The sequence below is a fragment of the Mirounga leonina genome, unplaced genomic scaffold, assembly GCF_011800145.1.
Source record: "Mirounga leonina isolate KUSES-001 unplaced genomic scaffold, KU_Mleo_1.0 Mir_174, whole genome shotgun sequence".
Taxonomy (NCBI): domain Eukaryota; kingdom Metazoa; phylum Chordata; class Mammalia; order Carnivora; family Phocidae; genus Mirounga; species Mirounga leonina.
In genome coordinates, this window is record NW_023270451.1 from 25,097,223 (window position 1) to 25,116,588 (window position 19,366).

The window sequence follows — 19,366 nt, forward strand, 5'->3', positions numbered from 1 at the left end:
GTCTAAAGGCAAGAGTCTTTGAAATTGGAAGAGTATGGACTAAAGCAACAGGGATGAGCCAGCATATGCAGGTTGATAATGCTCTGGAGGAGGAGGGGTAAGAGGATGGTAGCCATCCAATAGCATCACAAGATATTTTTTAATTAAAAACAAAATTTTAACATCAGGAAGTCAATTTTCCCTCCACTCACCCCATAACAGGTGTGTTGCTAAAAAAGTGCCACCTCAGCTAAGAAAACCGTATCCATAAATATGTCACTAGTTTACTACAAACAATAAATCCTCCATGCTGCAGAAGTAGACTTGTTCTGAAACTCAATGTCTTTTGGAAAATGGTGGGGTGGCAGGTTAGTTTTCATAGTTACTGGAGCTGGATCAGCACTTATTTGATATAGTCACTGTCTCGCAGTGCTTCTCCTTCTCAGTCACAGTGCTCTGTGTGACTGTTGCTTCTGTAGCAGTGGAGAATTCATTTGGACTGTGCCCTTCTGAGACTGTGAAGTGATTGTATCTGGTATTAAGGTGAGGAAAGTCACGGCCAGTACAAAAAGAAAATCAAAACCAGTGTGCTAGAAGGCAGAGTGTCAGAGAATCAGATGTGGGAAATTACACAGTGTGGCTCTTAGATGATATCTCAGTTTAAGTGTCTGCTAATGTTACCTTAATAGCCTTCCTTCAGGGTTATTGCTTCAGTCTTACTCTGCTAATCTTTTTACATTTACCATAAGAAAATTGGCATTATGACACCTTTCATTCACTTCTCTTGGCTTCATGTTTGCAATTTATGGAATTTTCAAATTACCTCTCTTGTGGGTAAATTCTTAGTAATATACACTCTTACTTTAAAGAATTCCAGGTTCTTGAATAGTTCTCTTCAGCTTTTCTTTCTTATATAATGATTCAACAATTCTATACATTACTCAGTACTCATCACAATAAGTGTACTCTTAGTTTCCTTTATCTGTTTCACCCATCCCCCCCACCTCTTTTCTGCCAACCACCAATTCTCTGTATTTAAGGCTCTGTTTCTTGTCTCTTTTTTTCTTTGCTTGTTTTGTTTCTTAAATTACACATATGGGTGAAACCATATGGTATTTGTCTTTCTCTGACTTATTTCATTTAGCATTATACCCTCTAGATCTACTCATGTTGTTGGAAATGGGCAGACCTCATTCTTTTTCACTGCTGAGTAATATTCGTGTGTGTGTCCGTGTGTCCCCGTCCATCTGTCCATCCCACATCTTCTTTATCTTGTCATCTATGGATGGGCACTTGGGTTGCTTTCATATCTTGGCTATTATAAATAATGCTTCCGTATACATAGGGGTGCACATATCTTTTCCTACTAGTATTTTTTATTTTCTTTGGATAAATATCCAGTAAGTGGAATTACTGGATCATATGGTAATTCTATTTTTAATTCTTTGAGGAACATCCATACTATTTTCCACAGTGGCTGCACCAGCAGTATACAAGGGTTCCTTTTTCTCCGTATCCTGACCAACACTTGTTATTTCTTGCCTTTTGATTCTGGCCATTCTAACAGGTGTGAGGTGATCTCTCATTGTGGTTTTGACTTGCATTTCCCTGATGATTAATGATGTTTAGCATCTTTTCATGTATCTGTTGACTATTTATATATCTTCTTTGGAAAAATATCCCTTCAGGTCCTCTGCGCATTTTTAATCAGATTATATGGAGTTTTTTGATGTGGAGTTGTAGAAGTTATTTCTATATTTCAGATATTGACCCTTTATCAGATTATATCATTTGCAAATAATCTTCAGGTTTTTAGAGTTTCAAAAGAATCACTTAAACCAGGAGGGATATTTTCCCTGGAATTGCAGATTACACCTTTTGTGTATAAGGATTTCACTAAAAACCAATCTAAGTGGGGAAAAGAAGACAGTAGCAAAGGAGAATTTGAGACCTCCTCTCAGGGAAAATAGCAGCAAGACTGGGTAATCTTGTTTCTGCTTTTCCTCTGGGAAATTTTATATAGGGGAGTTGGTGGAACATACATAGTCTTCACCCATGAAGGCCTACCTTTCTGAACCTTAGAATGCAAGTTAATAGAGCAAAGGAAGTAAGTAAACAAGTGCCTGCCAGTTTCATGTGGGTAATTTACATCTCCTGTATTACTGAGCAACTTTGCTCATACTCTGTCTCCTTTACCTTGGCTTCCCCCTGGGGTCATCCTTCTCAAACTTGAAAAACTATTCAAGAGAGAGCCTGAGATCCGAGATATAAGATGAGCATGGTGTAGTTCCATGACATGACAATTTTACTTATAGATTTGAGGATAAATATATTTGCATTAAATATACATATATTAAACATGTATTAAAAGGGATAAAGTAAAAGGTCACATGAAGGTATTTTTATATAAATTTTTTACTATAGTATATATTAATACAAAAAAGTATGTAAATAAAAAATGTAAAGCTTGGTGAATATCAGGAAGATAAACTATGTAACCACTAATTTATTTTGATAACTGCATACTTTATTTTTGTAAGTGATCTTTTCCCATTCTTTTGCTCTTAACTTTCTGAATATACTTAATGTGTCTCCTATTAGCAACATGTAGTTGGGTTTATTTTTTTTCTGTAGTCTGGCTGGCCATCTTTATCTTTTACATATATTTGCGTTAAAATCAATCATATCACTATTTGTTTTCTATTTATTTCATCTATTCTTTATATACTGCTCTTTTTTCCTTGTCTTGCTTTTGATTATTTTATTATTTCATTTTTTTCTGTTTTAGTTATATATTCATTTACTATTTATTGTAATGATTATACTAGCAATTACATTATACATCCTTAGTCTTTTAAAGTTTAACATTAGTACTTTCACCACTTCTGGACAACAAAATGATTTTAGAACACAAACTCTCTGTGTCCTCCTCACAATTTTGTACCACTTATGTCATTTGTTTTAATGATAATAGTAATATCTTGTGGGATATTATATCATACATATTAATTTATATATAATATATACCATATAATATAAAAGAGAAAAAAGGTAAATTTAAGTATTTTGACAGCAAAAAAGAAAAAGAACATGGAAAGCAGGCTTGGGTTCACAGAGGATTTTGATGGGAAGAAGAGGAAATTCTGTGTGTAAATACTGACCTATTTACCCATGCCCCACCTACAATGATTCTCCAACTTATTACTCATCTATTTTATTGAATTGTCCACAAGGTGTGCTTTAGCATCAACTAAAGGGATAAAAGTTAAATATTCTCAGAAATGTTCTCCTATATGGAAGGAATTAACTTTCCCATATGGCTCAAAGTTATCAACTTGTTTTTTTGTGTGTTTTTTGTGGTTTTTTTTTTTAAGTTATCAAGTTTTTTACTCATGGTATGTATATTTGCTTTATAATTTATAACATGCTGCTAATTTTTTTCTTACAGAAATACACTTTCGGGAAATGGCCTCTAAATCTTGGCTGAATTTTTTAACCTTCCTTTGTGGATCAGCAATTGGATTTGTTTTATGTTCTCAGCTATTTAGTATTTTGTTGGGAGAACAGGGTGATACCCAGCCTAATATTCTTCATAATGATCCTCATGCTAGGCACTCAGATGATAATGGACAAAATCATCTAGAAGGACAGATGAACTTCAATGAAGATTCTAGCCAACATAAAGGTATGGTTCACTTTATTAAGGAGTAAACAAATAGTATTTTTCAGTCTGTGTGTTCTGAGAATTGGAAAAAGCTATTTATGTGAATTTTGTTGTACACAATATTTTTTGATGAAAATGAGCTTAATTCCCAATATTTAATGACAGCTCTTGGTTTGCCTCAGGAAGGAAATTGCTAAAACCCAGATTTATTTAGGGAGTAAGATATTAATTTTGAATTTATTTTTAAATAGAGACAGTTCAGAAACTGTAATTTGGGGGAAGGCAAAACTTTTCAGATTAGATTTTTTTTGAAAATACTTATTTAGTCTGATTTTGTTGTCATGGTTTATATCTGTGTCTTTAGTGTTTTTACTATTGTCTTGTTTTGGTCTTAGTTTTTGCTTAGTCTTGTTCTAGAGAAACTCAAGAGGTATATATAAATCTCAATTTATATTTTTTCAACTTATATTTTTATCAGTAACTAATATAACTAGTCTTTTCACCTTTTAAGAGGCATAAAAATCTAGGGAGGTAGAAACTAAGGATATGTTATAATGACTTCATTTTCTTTTGGTTACCTACCTCTAACCGGATGTTCTCAATTGCGTCCCCTACGTGCCAACATTTAAATGTTGGTTTTCTCCAAGTTTCTGTCCCTTAGCTGTCTCTTTGCTTGTGTGATATCATCAATTCCCATAGTTTTGGCTTCCATCTATTCTTTACTGTCTTTATCTTAGCCCAGTTCCAAACACTGTGAAAAAACATTAACGTAATTCAAAGATCTCTACAAATGTTATTTATTTGACAATAAAGAATACAGCAGCTTGGAAACAATTGGAATTCTGAGTTGCAGAGGGTCGCTCCATTAAGAATTGTTTCTTTTATCTTTTTGGTAGTAAATACCAAGCAGAGGCTGAGGGATGAAGTGTACTACATCCTGGTTGAGTTATATGAACTAGCAAGCACATGCATACTATTACAAATTATGTCATGTTATATAAATGTTTATATAACTGATTCAGCTCTGAGTAGGTGCTCTGTGTTCTTATCATAGAGCAGTTCGATCACTGGACACTTGCTCTATAGCCTTGCTCTGGATTGTTAAAGGATTGGCGCCATGCTTCTCTACCAGTAGGGTGTGTCAGGTCAGTGCAGGCACATTTATTAGGTCCCTACTTGTCCTGCGTAATGGTCCACATCTGTCTAAGCTAGAAACTATGAAGTCATGGTAGGTATTTTCCTTCACTTACCATATCAATCCCATTTGTCATAAGTTCCAGCATTCTGCCTCTTTACCATTTTTCAAATTTCCTCTCTCAGTTCATTTCCCCTAGTTCAGGCCTTCAGTTATACCCATGTACCTGCACTCAACCAAACTTCACTATACCTTTTGTCCTTTCTTACTGTGTAAAATGTAAAATGAGCTTCTGCTCATTTAAAGACCTATTTTCTGCATCATCTCTGTTTTCCCTGATTTTACTTTATCTCTTCTCTGTTCCAGCCAAGTTCCCGTTTCATTGCTCTATAGGATTTATCAGCCACTGCTTTCTTTTTCTGCAGCACATTGAATCCTTTTACATACCTCTATTTTAGCATGCCAAGGTCCACTACAAGACTGAGTTCTTCTGTAGCAGGACATGTGTCGTACTCATCTTTTCATCTCCTGAGCCAGCACATGCCTACAAAGTAATTAATGAAGGAATAATTACAGAATGAGAAAGAATATCTACCAGATCCCAGCAGTGGGGAGAAGGTTGTCTTGTTCAAATTGAAACATTGAGAATTCCTGAATCTACCATTTTCCCTCTGCATCCAGTATTTAGTTTATCTATAGCCAGGAGATTGGGCTCCTCAAGTACATGAAATGTGAATGCTCTCTGACTGAAGGGTGGTGATTCTGTCTGTTTTTGAATTGTGAATTATTGATTTTCAGAAGGATATGAGAATATTTTCGAAAATTCCATGCCCAACCTCACCCAACCATCAGTTAACTAGAAATTTATGCCTCCAGTTGCTAATTTTTCACAGGACTAAGTTTTTGTAACTCACTGGTTGACTTTAACTTTAAGGATATGCTTCCTTAGGATTCTGCCTACAGCATTACTACAAAAAGTGTGGTTTTGCAGACTCGTGCTGGTCCACAACTACATAAGTATTGAAAATGGGACTACACAGAAACTTTCAGGGTAATTTAACAGAGTAATTTTGTCTAAATCAAAACATAAGAATTAGGATTTGTATTTTATATTTCTTTTTTTAGTTTTGTTTTTCTAGTAATTCATTTTTAGCATATTTATAAAAGTATAGGTCTCTAACTATTAGAAATAAAAATTGATCCTTCACCAAGCACTGATCTAGAATCTTAAAATTGGACTCTTCCTTTAAACCAGTGATACTCAATATGTGATCCTGGCCTGATGGTCTGAATTGTTTGTTACCAGTCTGCACCCAGATAAGGAGCTTGCACCAGGATGTAGCTCATTTAAGCTCACTGCTTAGTTAAGTGGACTTTTTTGGAGGAAGAAGTAATATGTGCTTTATATTCTGGCATGGCTCCCTATTTCTTTACAAAGGAGTACTTTGAAAAACACTGCTCTAGACAATCTTGGAAATACTATTGCTACCTGTTCTGTTTCTGACTGATGGATTTGCATGTTAGAATGAAATATGTTACTATCAAAAGTAACCTCAATGCTGCATTAACTCCTCTTCTTCAAACTGGGGTAGTCATGAGAGCCTTTTTTAAAGCCACCTAAAGATACTTGTATAAATTCGTAATAGTGAATCTTGTGGACTCCAAAATGAATTATTTCAGCAGCATGTCTTTTCTGTCCTTCAGAAGTTTATTTAGAGGTGCAAGAAATTCCTGTCAGTGTTCTGTTGAGAACTAGTTGAAGCTTTCTTTGTCGAATGAAGTGAAAAGCAGATACTGTGTAAGACCGTGCTTTATATGTATACCAATCTCCAGGAGAACTTGTTAAAATGCAAATTCAAATCGAGTAGGTCTAGGGTGGGGCCTGAGATGTTGCATTTCTAACAAGCTCCCAAGTGATGCTGATGCTGTTTGGTCAATGAACCACAGTTCAAATAGTAAGAATTTAAGTTATAGTGGCAATTCTTGTTAACTGCAATGGATCTCCTGGATAAAACTGACATGAAACCAATAAATCAGAATGTCAGTTCATATAAGGTTGAGTTTTACTTTGTTTCAGCTAAATTACTGATGGTAGAAAGGTGAACAGGAGGGGGTTTTTGAAATTGTTTAAGAAAATTTTTCTTCAATATAATTTATTTGAATTTTACATCTATGTAAATATAACTCTAAAAATTTTTTGTTTAATAGATGAGAATACAGACATCGCTGAAAACCTCTATCGAAAGGTTAAAATTCTTTGCTGGGTTATGACAGGGCCTCAAAATCTAGAGAAAAAGGCCAAACACGTCAAAGCTACATGGGCCCAGCGTTGTAATAAAGTGTTGTTTATGAGTTCAGAAGAAGATAAAGACTTCCCTGCTGTGGGATTAAAAACCAGGGAAGGCAGAGACCAACTATACTGGAAAACAATTAAAGCTTTTCAGTATGTTCATGATCATTATTTAGAAGATGCTGATTGGTTTATGAAAGCAGATGATGATACATATGTTATACTGGATAATTTGAGATGGCTACTCTCAAAATATAATCCTGAAGAACCCATTTACTTTGGGAGAAGATTTAAGCCCTATGTAAAGCAGGGCTACATGAGTGGAGGAGCAGGATATGTACTGAGCAAAGAAGCGTTGAAGAGATTTGTTGATGCATTTAAAACAGAGAAATGTACACATAGTTCCTCCATCGAAGACTTAGCATTGGGCAAGTGCATGGAAATTATAAATGTAGAAGCGGGAGATTCCAGAGATACCATTGGAAAAGAAACTTTTCATCCCTTTGTACCAGAACACCACTTAATCAAGGGTTATCTACCTAGAACCTTTTGGTATTGGAATTATAACTATTATCCTCCTGTAGAGGTAAGTTTAAAAATTTTATTACTGTATAAATACTTAGACTAACTTTTGTTTACTTAAAAAAAAAAACTAGAAAATAATGTGTTTCTTTGGTACCAAAAACTAAGAATCTCCTTTACTCCTTTTATATAGAGTGGCGATGTATAACAAAATAGATGAGAACATGAGTGTCAGCACTAGTAACTCAGTAAATATTGCTACTGTTACCTACTATTTATTGCCTATGTCACGCATTAAAAACATAGCAATAAATATGGCCAAGTTCCAGTTCTTGTGAACCTTATAACAGTATATTATGAATCTACATTCTGGATACAGAGACATACAGTAAACAGGCAGACTAATAAAGATAAAATATGATTTGAGGTAGTGATAAGTGTCCTAAGGTAAAATAAAGCCAAGTGAGGGGATAGAGAATGACCCAGAGTGGAGTGGGGCACCCTAGTTTGGGTGATTAAAGAAGGTGTCTCTAAGAGGTGACTTCTGAACAGAAATCTGAGTGAGGTTAGAGAGTAGGCTGTGTGAAGAGCCTCCTGGGCTTTAGGAACAATATGTGAAAAGACTTTGAGGTTTAGAAAGACCTAGATTCAAGTTTTCTCCCGCTTAATAGTTCAGTGACCTTCGATGGACAGAATTTGCCCAATTTCTGAGCCTGAGTTGCCTCATTTGTAAAATGGACCAGATTTACCTGTTTCATTCAGTTGTGATTACAGTATAATACAGTGCCTATCACACTGTAAGCATGTAATAAGCCTTACCTCTCATTTGACACCTTAGCCTCCATTCCTGAGGATTTTATCTAAAATACATTATTTTATTAAATATCTCAGCTAAATGTTTAAGAAGAATTAATATCTTATACCCACCAACTAGCTTTACCATATGTTAATCTTTTGCCACATTTGCTTCCTTTTTTAAAAGAAAAAGGTATAGGGGCGCCTGAGTGGCTCAGTCGTTAAGCATCTGCCTTCGGCTCAGGTCATAATCCCAGGGTCCTGGGATCGAGCCCCGCATTGGGCTCCCTGCTCCGCGGGAAGCCTGCTTCTCCCTCTCCCCCTGCTTGGGTTCCCTCTCGCTGTGTCTGTCTCTGTCAAATAAATAAAATCTTTAAAAAAAAAGAGAAGGTTATAGATACAGTTGAGGCCTGTGTATACCTCCCCAATCTAGTTTTCTTATCTTCTTCCTCAGTGCTAACCACTATCATGAATTTAATATTCGTCATCACCATGTACGTTTGTATCTTTTTTCATACATGTTTATGTATCCGTAAGTAATATATAGTATTGTTTTTTAGGTTTTTAAATAAATAGAATTAATCCATAAATATCCTTGAACATTTGCCCTTTTCATACAACATTAAAATGTATCCACATTATTATATGTATGTGCTTCATTAATTTAGGCTGCTCTGTAATCTAACATGAGCATATGTAATTTATCCATTCACCTACTGATACACATTTAGTAGATTGTTTCCCATTCATCACTGTTAGGAGCATTGCAGCAGTGAGTGACTGACTGAAGGACATCAGGAATCACGAAACCTAGCTTTTAGATTCAGATCTGTTATTGATTAATAATGCATATAGGCAAGTCATTAGTACTCTATGCCACCTTTTTTCTGGCCCTAAGATACAAATAATACACTTCATGCTAGCATTTTCATTTTCACAAGCCAGTGTTTTCAAATCATTATCTAGGACAGTGCTTCTCAACTGCAGGCTTTTTTGCCTCCCAGAGCACATTTGGCAAATTCTGGAGACATTTTTGGTTGTTAACTGGGAGACTGGCATTGGGTGGAGGTTGCTACTGGCATCTAGTGGGTAGAAACCCACAAGATTGTAAACCCACTAGATGCCAAACATCTCACAATGCACAGGATGGCTCCCCACAATAAAGAATTATCTGGACTAAAATGTCAGTAACACTGAGGTTAAGAAACTTTGACCTAGAACATTTGACCCAATCTTTAGACAATCAGCTTTAAAAGGAAATGTTGAAGCAAATCACTACTGCAATTACCAGTATGTTCTTGGTACTTACACAGACACAGTAATTCCTAACAGTAGTTCTGCATTTAATAGGTGACAGAACTGAGGATCAGAAAAGTCAAGTAGTTTGTCCTGAAAAATAGTCTAGGCAATATTACAAACCATGCTGATTATAAACTCTTGTGATTTCATCATGAGTTCCCCTCCATGATTAATATGTGCCCCAAAGGGTTGGGGGGTGGGGCTGAGGGATGTTAGAATAAATATTCTGCTGTTGGGATAAAATTCCACTTTAATAAATAGTTTAAAGTTCAGTTCTACGTAATGAATCTGTTTGAAACCTTATGCTAGCATTTTATTGCTCTTGTGGATGCAACAGTTTCCTAGACTGTAAAACAGATGTATTCCTAAGTCTGGTCTGTGATAGTCTATTTTTGTTTTGTTCTAGTGAGGTACTACTTTGATTTTTTTTTTAAAGATTTTATTTATTTGAGAGAGAAGGAGAGAGAGCATAAGCGAGAGAGAGCACAGCGGGGGCGGGGGGAGTGGCAGAGGGAGAGGGAAAAGGAGGAGCAGACTCCCTACTGAGCAGGGAGCCCAACGCGGGGCTTGATTCCAGAACCCTGGGATCATGACCAGAGCCAAAGGCAGATGCTTAACCGACTGAGCTACCCAGATGCCCCTGAATTTTTTTTTTTGATGTAAACTTTTCTTAGTATAATCTGACCATTCCAAGATTACTTGACCTCTTCCCTTCTTAATGCTGTACCCTTTCCCACATAAAAATATATCCAAATTTAAGAACATTACAAATAGATATAACAAAGACACCTAAATGCACATTTTACTGAGAGTATCTGCTACATACAGTAATAGCAAAGGGACATGATAATTGTCACTATTTTGTAACCAGTAAAATATCCTTCTTTCCTTTAAGAGTGCTACACACAGTTCCCACCTACAGATAGAGTATACCTAACAATATACTTTATATGAACAAAATAAATATTTCTATGGTGCATCTTTTATTTAAATTGTAGTGGTTTTTAAAATGGATGCAAAATTTTATGTTCTTTCTATAAAAATTTATTCAGTTATATAGAAGACAATAAAATAGACTTGGAAGGACCAAAATTGACCCAGCTTTCTAATGTTGCCTCTTCTCTCCCAGGAGGTTCAATACAAACACATGTGAAATCCAACTTCTATTAATACTTATCCATCATTTAATAAATTTTGTTTTCCATAAGTAAGTTACTATTTTCAGAGTTATTCTAAATTTCATACATACACTTTTGCTCTGTAGTAATCATGGAAAACACAGTGTGGAAAATTTTTATTTTAGCAAGTCAGTGTGTGAGATATACAGCTGATCAAAGAGTTATGTTCTTAAATTGGTTGTTTAGAACTTACTCTTCATGCAGTTCCCTTTTCACACCACCTTCTCACTTCCCTAGAAGTGAGTTTATTCCCTAGGACTAAAGTCTGCTCCCTTCATCAGAGAATTTATAATCAGTCTTAATACAGAGGATTTAAAATAGTGTATATGTGTGTAATAGTCTTCATGTAATAGTGTGTATATATATATACACACACACATATACACACATGTACACATACACACATATGTACATATGCCCCTATATGTGAAATTGCCTTTTTTATAGGTCAGAAATGATCAAATAGGGTTTATTCTGTTCCTCAGTTCTAACTACATTAACTATAACCCATCTGAAACTTACTGATATATGGTTAAGGTTGAGAGCTCCTGATTTTTCCAAATTGTTAACTGATTTTTCCAGTACCATTTTTTAACCAAATCTTATTTTCAGTAGTGATTTAAAATAATCCCCTTTATCATATACTATAGTGTTACTTAACAGTAGTAGGATTGGTGTCTGGTATTACAGTTCTGTTCTGTCATCCTATTTGGTTTTGCCTCAGCACCATATCGTCTTAAACCTTGTAGCTTTACAGAATTTTGAAATTATTACTCTAAGAGTGTATATTCCTATACTTTATATCTCTTTTTCTTTCAAATTGTCTTGGTAACACTCATGCCTTTATGTTTATGTATTAATTTTTCAATTTAGGGACAATACCTTTGCCTGGGATTTTTAAAATTTATTTTAGGTCTTTTAGTAACTTTATAGATTTCTCCAGATTTTATTTCTTCTTAAGTATCTTATGTTTTTAATATTTTCACTACTGTTCTACTTGGGCTCCTTTGTAATTAACTAGTATATATATAAAAGCTGTTGTTTCTTAAAAGCATCTTTAAAATCTGGCTCTGTTCCTGGATTCTCTATATCTGATGATTTTTTACTTGACTCTCTTGAGTTTAGGTAGTAGCCATTATTATATGCAAAGAACTGTTTTGTTTCTAATAGTTATAGCTGTTTTCTTTTATTGTGTTTTTATTGCTTATAAATCGTAGTAACAGTATCCTCGTCATCTAGTAAAAAAAACAGTAATGCAATAGAATGAAACATAATGCAGTAAATCTTACCAAAAATATTATTATAGTGTTTCAGGGTCATATAAAGTTGCTTTCAGAGAGGATCAGCAATTTAAAATTCACTGCTATTGGTCTAGTCTTTTTAGTTTAATATGTACTGGCCAGTATAGTAGCCAGTAGCCAGGTGTGACTGTTGCGTACTTGAAATGTGGCTAGACCAAATTAAGATGTGCTGTCAGTATAAAATTCATTCCTGATTTCAAGAACCTAGCACAAATAAAAAGAATGATTTCATTAATAATTTTTAAGATATTGATTGCATATTGAAAAAGAATAATAGGATTTATTCATTTGAAATATATTCAAATTAATTCCTTTTTTTTTCTTTTTAAATCTGGCTTCTAGATTTTGAACTGCATCATGTGGCTCACGTATATCTATTGGACAGAGCTGGTTTGATGATCACAAGTTGACTTATCATTTTACTTTTCAGATTTGTTCCTATCCTTACATTGCCTAACGGCGTTAAGAAGTAGGCACCAAATAATATTCTAGTGCCTACGTGGTTGTCCAGAAACTCCACATATCCGGTGTTTGTTTCAAAGGAAAGTTCAGAGAGAAAGCCAGAGAAAATACAGTGGACAATTCCCTGATAATTTATACTGCATCGTAAGCTACCTACTTCCAGACATGAATTATTAAATGTTCAGTATGAATCTTCTCTGGGAACTTGCCAGAATATCTTTCTTCTTAGGTCCTTGCAAAGACACTAGATAGAGTCTGAAGTTTTGTTGGAATCACCTGGGTGAAACATTTTCTAGATACCAAAATAATCTTTTTTTTTTTTTTTAAGATTTTATTTATTTATTTGACAGAGAGAGAATGAGAGAGAGAACACATGAGAGGGGATAGGGTCAGAGGACAAAGCAGACTCCCCACCGAGCAGGGAGTCTGACGCGGGACTCGATCCGGGGACTCCAGGATCATGACCTGAGCCGAAGGCAGTCGCTTAACCAACTGAGCCACCCAGGAGCCCCTAGATACCAAAATAATCTTACAACTGTTTAATTCTGGGGCCAGTTTTGTTTTTTGTTTTGTTTTTGTTATGTTCTTGCCTTTTTTTATGTTGTATTTTTTTTATTATCTTGTTTTTGTCTTTTTTAGACCTGTTCTCATACCAACTCTGTTAGGAATCTATATCTGGACAAATGTTTAACTTTGACCTACTTACTGAGGACCACCTAAATGTGATTATTTTGTCAATAATGTCAACATTTATTGAGAATTTACTATAGGCCAAGCTGATTCCAAGCATTTTATATACATTATCTCCTTTAAGTAACCATCTTTTGCAGATGGGGAAATTGAAGCTTATAGAGATTAAGTAACTTGCCCAAGGTCATACACTAGTAGGCAGAATTTGACCCTAGTAGACAAACTTTGAATTCAAACTTAGATTTGACTCAGTACTTCCTCTCTTAAATATTGTACTGTTTGGGTTGATGTGCAGATGAAGTATTAGTTTCAGACACATAATGGGCAAGGGTTTTGTAGTCATTGAATGCTCCAAAGGTGTCTTTGTGAGGTTGAGCCACGCAAAAAGTTAGGGTGAGAACATGTGAAGTTTGAAAGCAAAACTTGGAAATAGAGCTTCATCCTTTGTATAGCTGCCCCTTTCATTTGAGGAAGTCTCAAGATTTTTTTCAGTGAAAACACTATAGAATATGAAAGAATATTATTTCAGGTCGATATATTTTAGTGGTTTTCATGTTTAGTTTTAAATCATTAAGAACTCTAAAAACTCTTGGTTTCTTCCACAGGTCTAATAAATAAGGTGCCTCTGCTTTACCTTGCCAACTTTAATGCTTGGATTCTGTTAAAATTAATGTTTCCTTTATCAGTATGTGAATATTGTGTGTTAATTATGTACTGTTTCTTAATAATGCCTGTTTCTGCTACTTTTTTAGGGTCCTGGTTGCTGTTCTGATCTTGCAGTTTCTTTTCACTATGTTGATCCTACAACTATGTATGAGTTAGAATACCTCGTTTATCATCTTCGTCCATATGGTTATTTATACAGATATCAACCTGCCTTACCTGAGAATATACTAAAAGAAATAAGTCGAGCATACAAAAATGAAGACCCAAAAGTAAAATGAGAACTCTTGAAAGAAAAACATAAATGAAGAGGTAAAATGTCTAGCATTGCACTGAAGAACTTCTACATTTCTGATACAGAACACTGGAATCCCAGTGAGGAATTCTTTCTAAGTGAACATTCCATATTAGAAATCTTTCATATGAATGACTGTAAACTGAAGCTTTAAGTGAGCTGTGAAGTCTGTTAAAATGTGTTTTGATACAGTAATATATAAATATATCTGAAAAACTTGTGTTTTTAAAATGTGGCCAGGCAGAGGGACTAGAAACAAGATTTTTGTTTTCTCTTCTTGACCACATGTATTATTTTCACTGAGAAACTAGAACATTTAAATTTTCTAAAACTACACTGCACATATTAATAACACAGATGATGCTAAATAGATCTGCCTTAAAGAAAATTTTAGAAGGAAACAGTGTTGCTTAATGTTATTTATAAACTCAAGACATGAGCAGTATGATATAAATGAACAAAACCCTCCCCACACACACTCATACATGCAGGTTTTGTCTAATGAAAATTTCCTGTGACTGTAATTGGCAGTATTTCTTCCAGACAAGGTAAAATAAGAATGGCACTTATCCTAAAGTGCATTAATAAAACCACATTTTGAAATTATATGGTCCTTGACTGTATTATATACTTGGTTCTAATTAGTAGTTAATGTTTTACTGAGTCCCCGTTGTCTCTCTTCTAAATATGTTTATTTTGAATACAATTTTAATTATTAATATTTATTTACTCAAAGTATTAATAGCATTCTATAAACATGCATTTTAAAATATTTTGTTCCCAAATTTACCCATTGTTAATTGTGGGTAATTAATAAATAGTAAATTTAATGCTATTTGGGGATGCTTTTCTTAGATCAGTTCCACTCTCAGGAATTACTAAGTGACATTTTAAATTGATTATTTAAAACTCTTTCCAACTACATAATTATAGTTCCGTTTGTTATCATCCTGTTGAGAGATGAGAATTTGTTTGTGCCTTTAATAACTTATTTAAAGCAAAGTTTAGACATTCATTTTTAGGCTCTGAGGTGGCTATTAGTTACACTGGCAAAATAATTTGAATGTACAATTTTGACGAGAGTTGACTAAAAACATTAGAAAAACAGAGTGCTTAAGGAAACTGAAATATGCCAGATATTAAAAGACCAAATACTTAATTCATGCATAACTGCCTGAATTTTGATGCTGACTTATTATTTGGGGTGGTTTTTTGTTTGTTTGTTTGGGGTTTTTTTTGGTGTTTGGTTTTGCCAGTGGATAATTCTAACAGCAGAATACCCAATTCAACACTGTCATCAAAAATATATTCATAAATATTTCATTCTAATTTTAGTGACTTTCTATTTAAAGAATTTCTGGAAGGAAAGAAAATTTTAAGTTTTGTTTTCTTTAGCAATATTATCTGAGTATATCATACAAGAATATTTTGCAGACTTTCTGTAAGATTATCTTAAATGTTACAAATGATTTACATTGTTTATGTTTATCATTATGCTAATTTTACATGGTTGTCATGCCATTGAATCTGCTGCTTAGCTAAAGAGTTTATATTTATTGTGCCAAAACATGTCAAAATCGTCATCTCTTTGGGTGGTATATTGAAAGGATGTTCATCTTGGTGACAATTAGTGGTAATTATGGATTACTCTGTCCACACAGTGAAAAGTCACACCAGTTTTTACCTTAAATTGTCTTTTGTTGTTTTCATGACACTATCACCTGCCAGAATTTCAAGGCATTCATTCTATTCTTTGAACAACTCTTCACCTTGGTGTGGATATGAATTTTACAGTCCATGTATACTACTTTCTATAAAAACCTTAAAATTTACTCATAGGAAGTTAACATTGTGATGAATCCTGGGGTCTGGAGTCAGACTGCCTGGGTTTAAATTCTTGATCTATCACTTACTAGTTTTGTAACCTTGAGCAATTTACTTAATCTCTCTCTGTGCCTCAATTTTCTCATCTTAAGGGACAGTAATACTATCTACCTCACAGGATTTTTATGAGGATTAAATGAGTGAATATATGTACAACTTTTAGAATACTTGTCTGGCCCAGACTATGGAGCAATAAGTATAAGGTTTTATTATTCTGTTACCTTAGAGTGTAAATATTTGTTCTAAATGAATGAAAAAAATCTGCTTTAATCAAATTAGATATTGAAGGACTTATTTCATACATTTCTTATAATAAGTAATAGCTAGTTTTTATCTAATGCCTACTGTGTGCCACGTAGTGTGCTTTAGATATTCTGTGTACATTAGTGTTAATCTTCACAAATTGGGTGTTCTTCCTGTATCGTAGATGAGAAAACTGAGGCTCAAAGAATTAAAGTAATTTTTCCACTGTCACAGAGCAAGTAAGTAACAGAGCCAGGATTTATGCTGAAAGCCTGTGTATTCTTTGTACCATGTCAGCCTTGAGGTTAGTCATTTAGCACTATTTCTTTCCATTTTTACTTATTAACATGTGTGATCTCATACATCAGCCAGTAATAGACAAATTAACCAGCCAGATTGTCATAGTGACTCTCAAATTGTGGTTCTTCTACTCTTCCCTGGGAACTTGTTAAAATGCAGATTTCAAGACTCCAGTCCCAGAAATTCTGATTCTAGCATGAGGCCCATTAGTATGCATTCTTACCAGATTCCTTTGGTCAGTGGTTCTCAAAGTGTTGTTCCCAACTAGTAGTATTTGCATCATCTGGGAACTTGCAAATGCAACCTCTCCTGGGCCCCACCCCAGACCTTCTGAGTCAGAAGCTCCAGGGGTAGAGGCTAGCAGCTGTCTTTTAAACAAGCCCTCCAGGTGAGTCCTATTCATTCTAGTTTGGGAACCAATCTGATGCAAATTGATTGTTGGAATGTGCTAAAGATTTATTGCCCCACAAGTAGGGTATCTTTCAAAGATTTAGATGAAGGATGTTTTAAATCTGTGTCCTCCCAAGATCACACCATATTAAATGTGAGAGACTTTAAAGATAACTTAAAGGGTCCGTGGATCATTCATTTTTTGACAAAATTCTTTAGCTTTTTCAGATTGACTAATACCAGGGCCCACAGTAACATATGTAATTCTCCAAGTTTAGTAATTTAACAATTGGGGCAGGAAGAGTTTAAGTACTGTACGTAATTCTTTAAAAGCATACCTAAATGAGTGTCCTCACTTGTTAGTAAAAAAAACTTTCCAATTGTTAGTAAAAAACTTTAAATGGAGGTAGCAAAATACTGCTTTATAATATGCAGAATGTTTTTCTGCTAATTCAATATGATCAAAATTTCATCACTTTCAAGAGTCAGTTGACTGTCCTAATACAGCAAAAAATTATCCAAGTATTCAGTAGAGAACATACAAGCAGATTTCATGATGGTAACTTACCATCTTTTAAATTAAGATCTTTGTCATTTGGATAAATTATTTTAGTGTGGTCTCAAAACATAAGGCTTTTGCTATCTTTATGTTTCCCAGTAACAGTAAACTTATATTTCAAGTGAGAAGTTCATAGATGATACAAAGCAGATTTTTGTCCCAGAGTTCAATTATTTGTTTTTAAATATCTTAAATTTCAGAGGAATTTTTGTTACTGTAAGAATTCAAAATAAATTACTGGCCAGTTTTTAGTATTTTTTGAAATACGGTAATTGCATTTGAGCATTAAATTTGTTAACTGATTATTTTCATAATTGTTTCTTGAGTATGAATTTTTCACTTCCTTGAGCCTATCGAACTATAGTATTTCCAGATTGAGACTTGAAAAAAAATGCCTCACTTTATTGATTAGATCAAGTCTATCCTTTTGTTCTTCATTTGATTCAGTTCATTAGAGTATTCTGTCTTTGACAATTTCTTCTTCTTTGTATTTGTTGCCCTTTATTTTCTTTACAACTAATTTCCATTTCCTAACTACCCCTAATGCTGCTTTTGCAAGGTTAATTTGGCTGTAATTAGTGATTAGAATTTGTATCACTTACTAATAATTTTATACCTATTAACTTTAGATTTCCCTAGGAGATTGGAAATAAAAAGTCTAAGAATAATGCCTGCTGGCTCTAAGGATATTTGCCCTACTTAAAAGTCTACAGTTTTAAACTAATTCTAGATAAATGATTACTAAATGAACTAAAGTTATTTGGATTCCATTTCCTCTACACCCTTTTCTCAAAAACAAACCAAAAAAACTCATTTGCCTCATTTCTCTACTTTATTGTAGGGCTGACAGAAACATTCTTAAGCAATCTGGGGAACAACCTGTGGTTTATTTTATGCTAAATATAACCTCTATTGATTTAAGAATATGACTACGTTTATATATTGGAGTTGAAATAGAAGTTTTAATACAGATTTTAAAAACTTTACAAATTCTGTCTAGAGAAACCAACTCTAAAACTAGTTTCAGAAGTGAATAGTGCTCTGTCTCAACTCCTTTTACCTCTAGTTTTTAGTTTATATCAGTTCAGTTTAAATAACTTTGCAGAGCCCTACCAATTAATATTCCATATACAGTATTTATTAGAGGGAAACTAATCTTACTGCTAAGCAGTGTGTTACATTACACAGTGAATATTTGTGTTTTGGAATTTAAAAGTTATGTAAGGTAGTAGTGTTATGAATGGTTTAAAAATGTGTGGTGACTTGCTTATTTTAAGTGATCCACCAATAAATCAGAAAAGATGTATTTTTAAATATGTTTTTTAAAGTGCCTTTTGAACATTTTTAAACAATGGATTTAAACAACTGCATAAAATAAATTACCATGTTTAAAGCTGTTTTATCTGATTATTTTTAACTGATATAAGAGTTATGGGAGACACTAAGGGGTAGTTTTGGGGTTATTTTACCAAAAATATTAATTTAAAGTATTTTCCCATCAAAGTTACTCAATTTGAATAGACTTAAGTAATTTTTACTGCAATATATATCATTTGTCTTTAAAGCAGCAAAATATTCCACCTCTGATTTAGAATAATAACCTTAAAAAAATTAGAAACACTATGTCATCCAGGTAAGTGTGTGTATGTGTACATGGTGGGGGATGCTTTTCTATCTCTTGGTATATTTTGATATATCATATACACTGGAATTCATT

The 19,366-nt window shown here is 34.0% G+C and overlaps 1 protein-coding gene across 1 annotated transcript in view; it reads left to right on the forward strand.

Annotated features, from left to right (window-relative positions):
* C1GALT1 (core 1 synthase, glycoprotein-N-acetylgalactosamine 3-beta-galactosyltransferase 1) overlaps positions 1-19,037 on the forward strand; it is a 33,361-nt gene extending 14,324 nt beyond the window's left edge. The window contains exons 2-4 of the mRNA XM_035020612.1: positions 3,428-3,664; positions 6,987-7,654; positions 14,068-19,037. Of these exons, the coding sequence (XP_034876503.1) occupies positions 3,428-3,664; positions 6,987-7,654; positions 14,068-14,259 (1,097 nt within the window). The 3' untranslated portion in view covers positions 14,260-19,037. The remainder of the gene's footprint in view (positions 1-3,427; positions 3,665-6,986; positions 7,655-14,067) is intronic.
* The last annotated feature ends 329 nt before the right edge of the window (positions 19,038-19,366 follow it).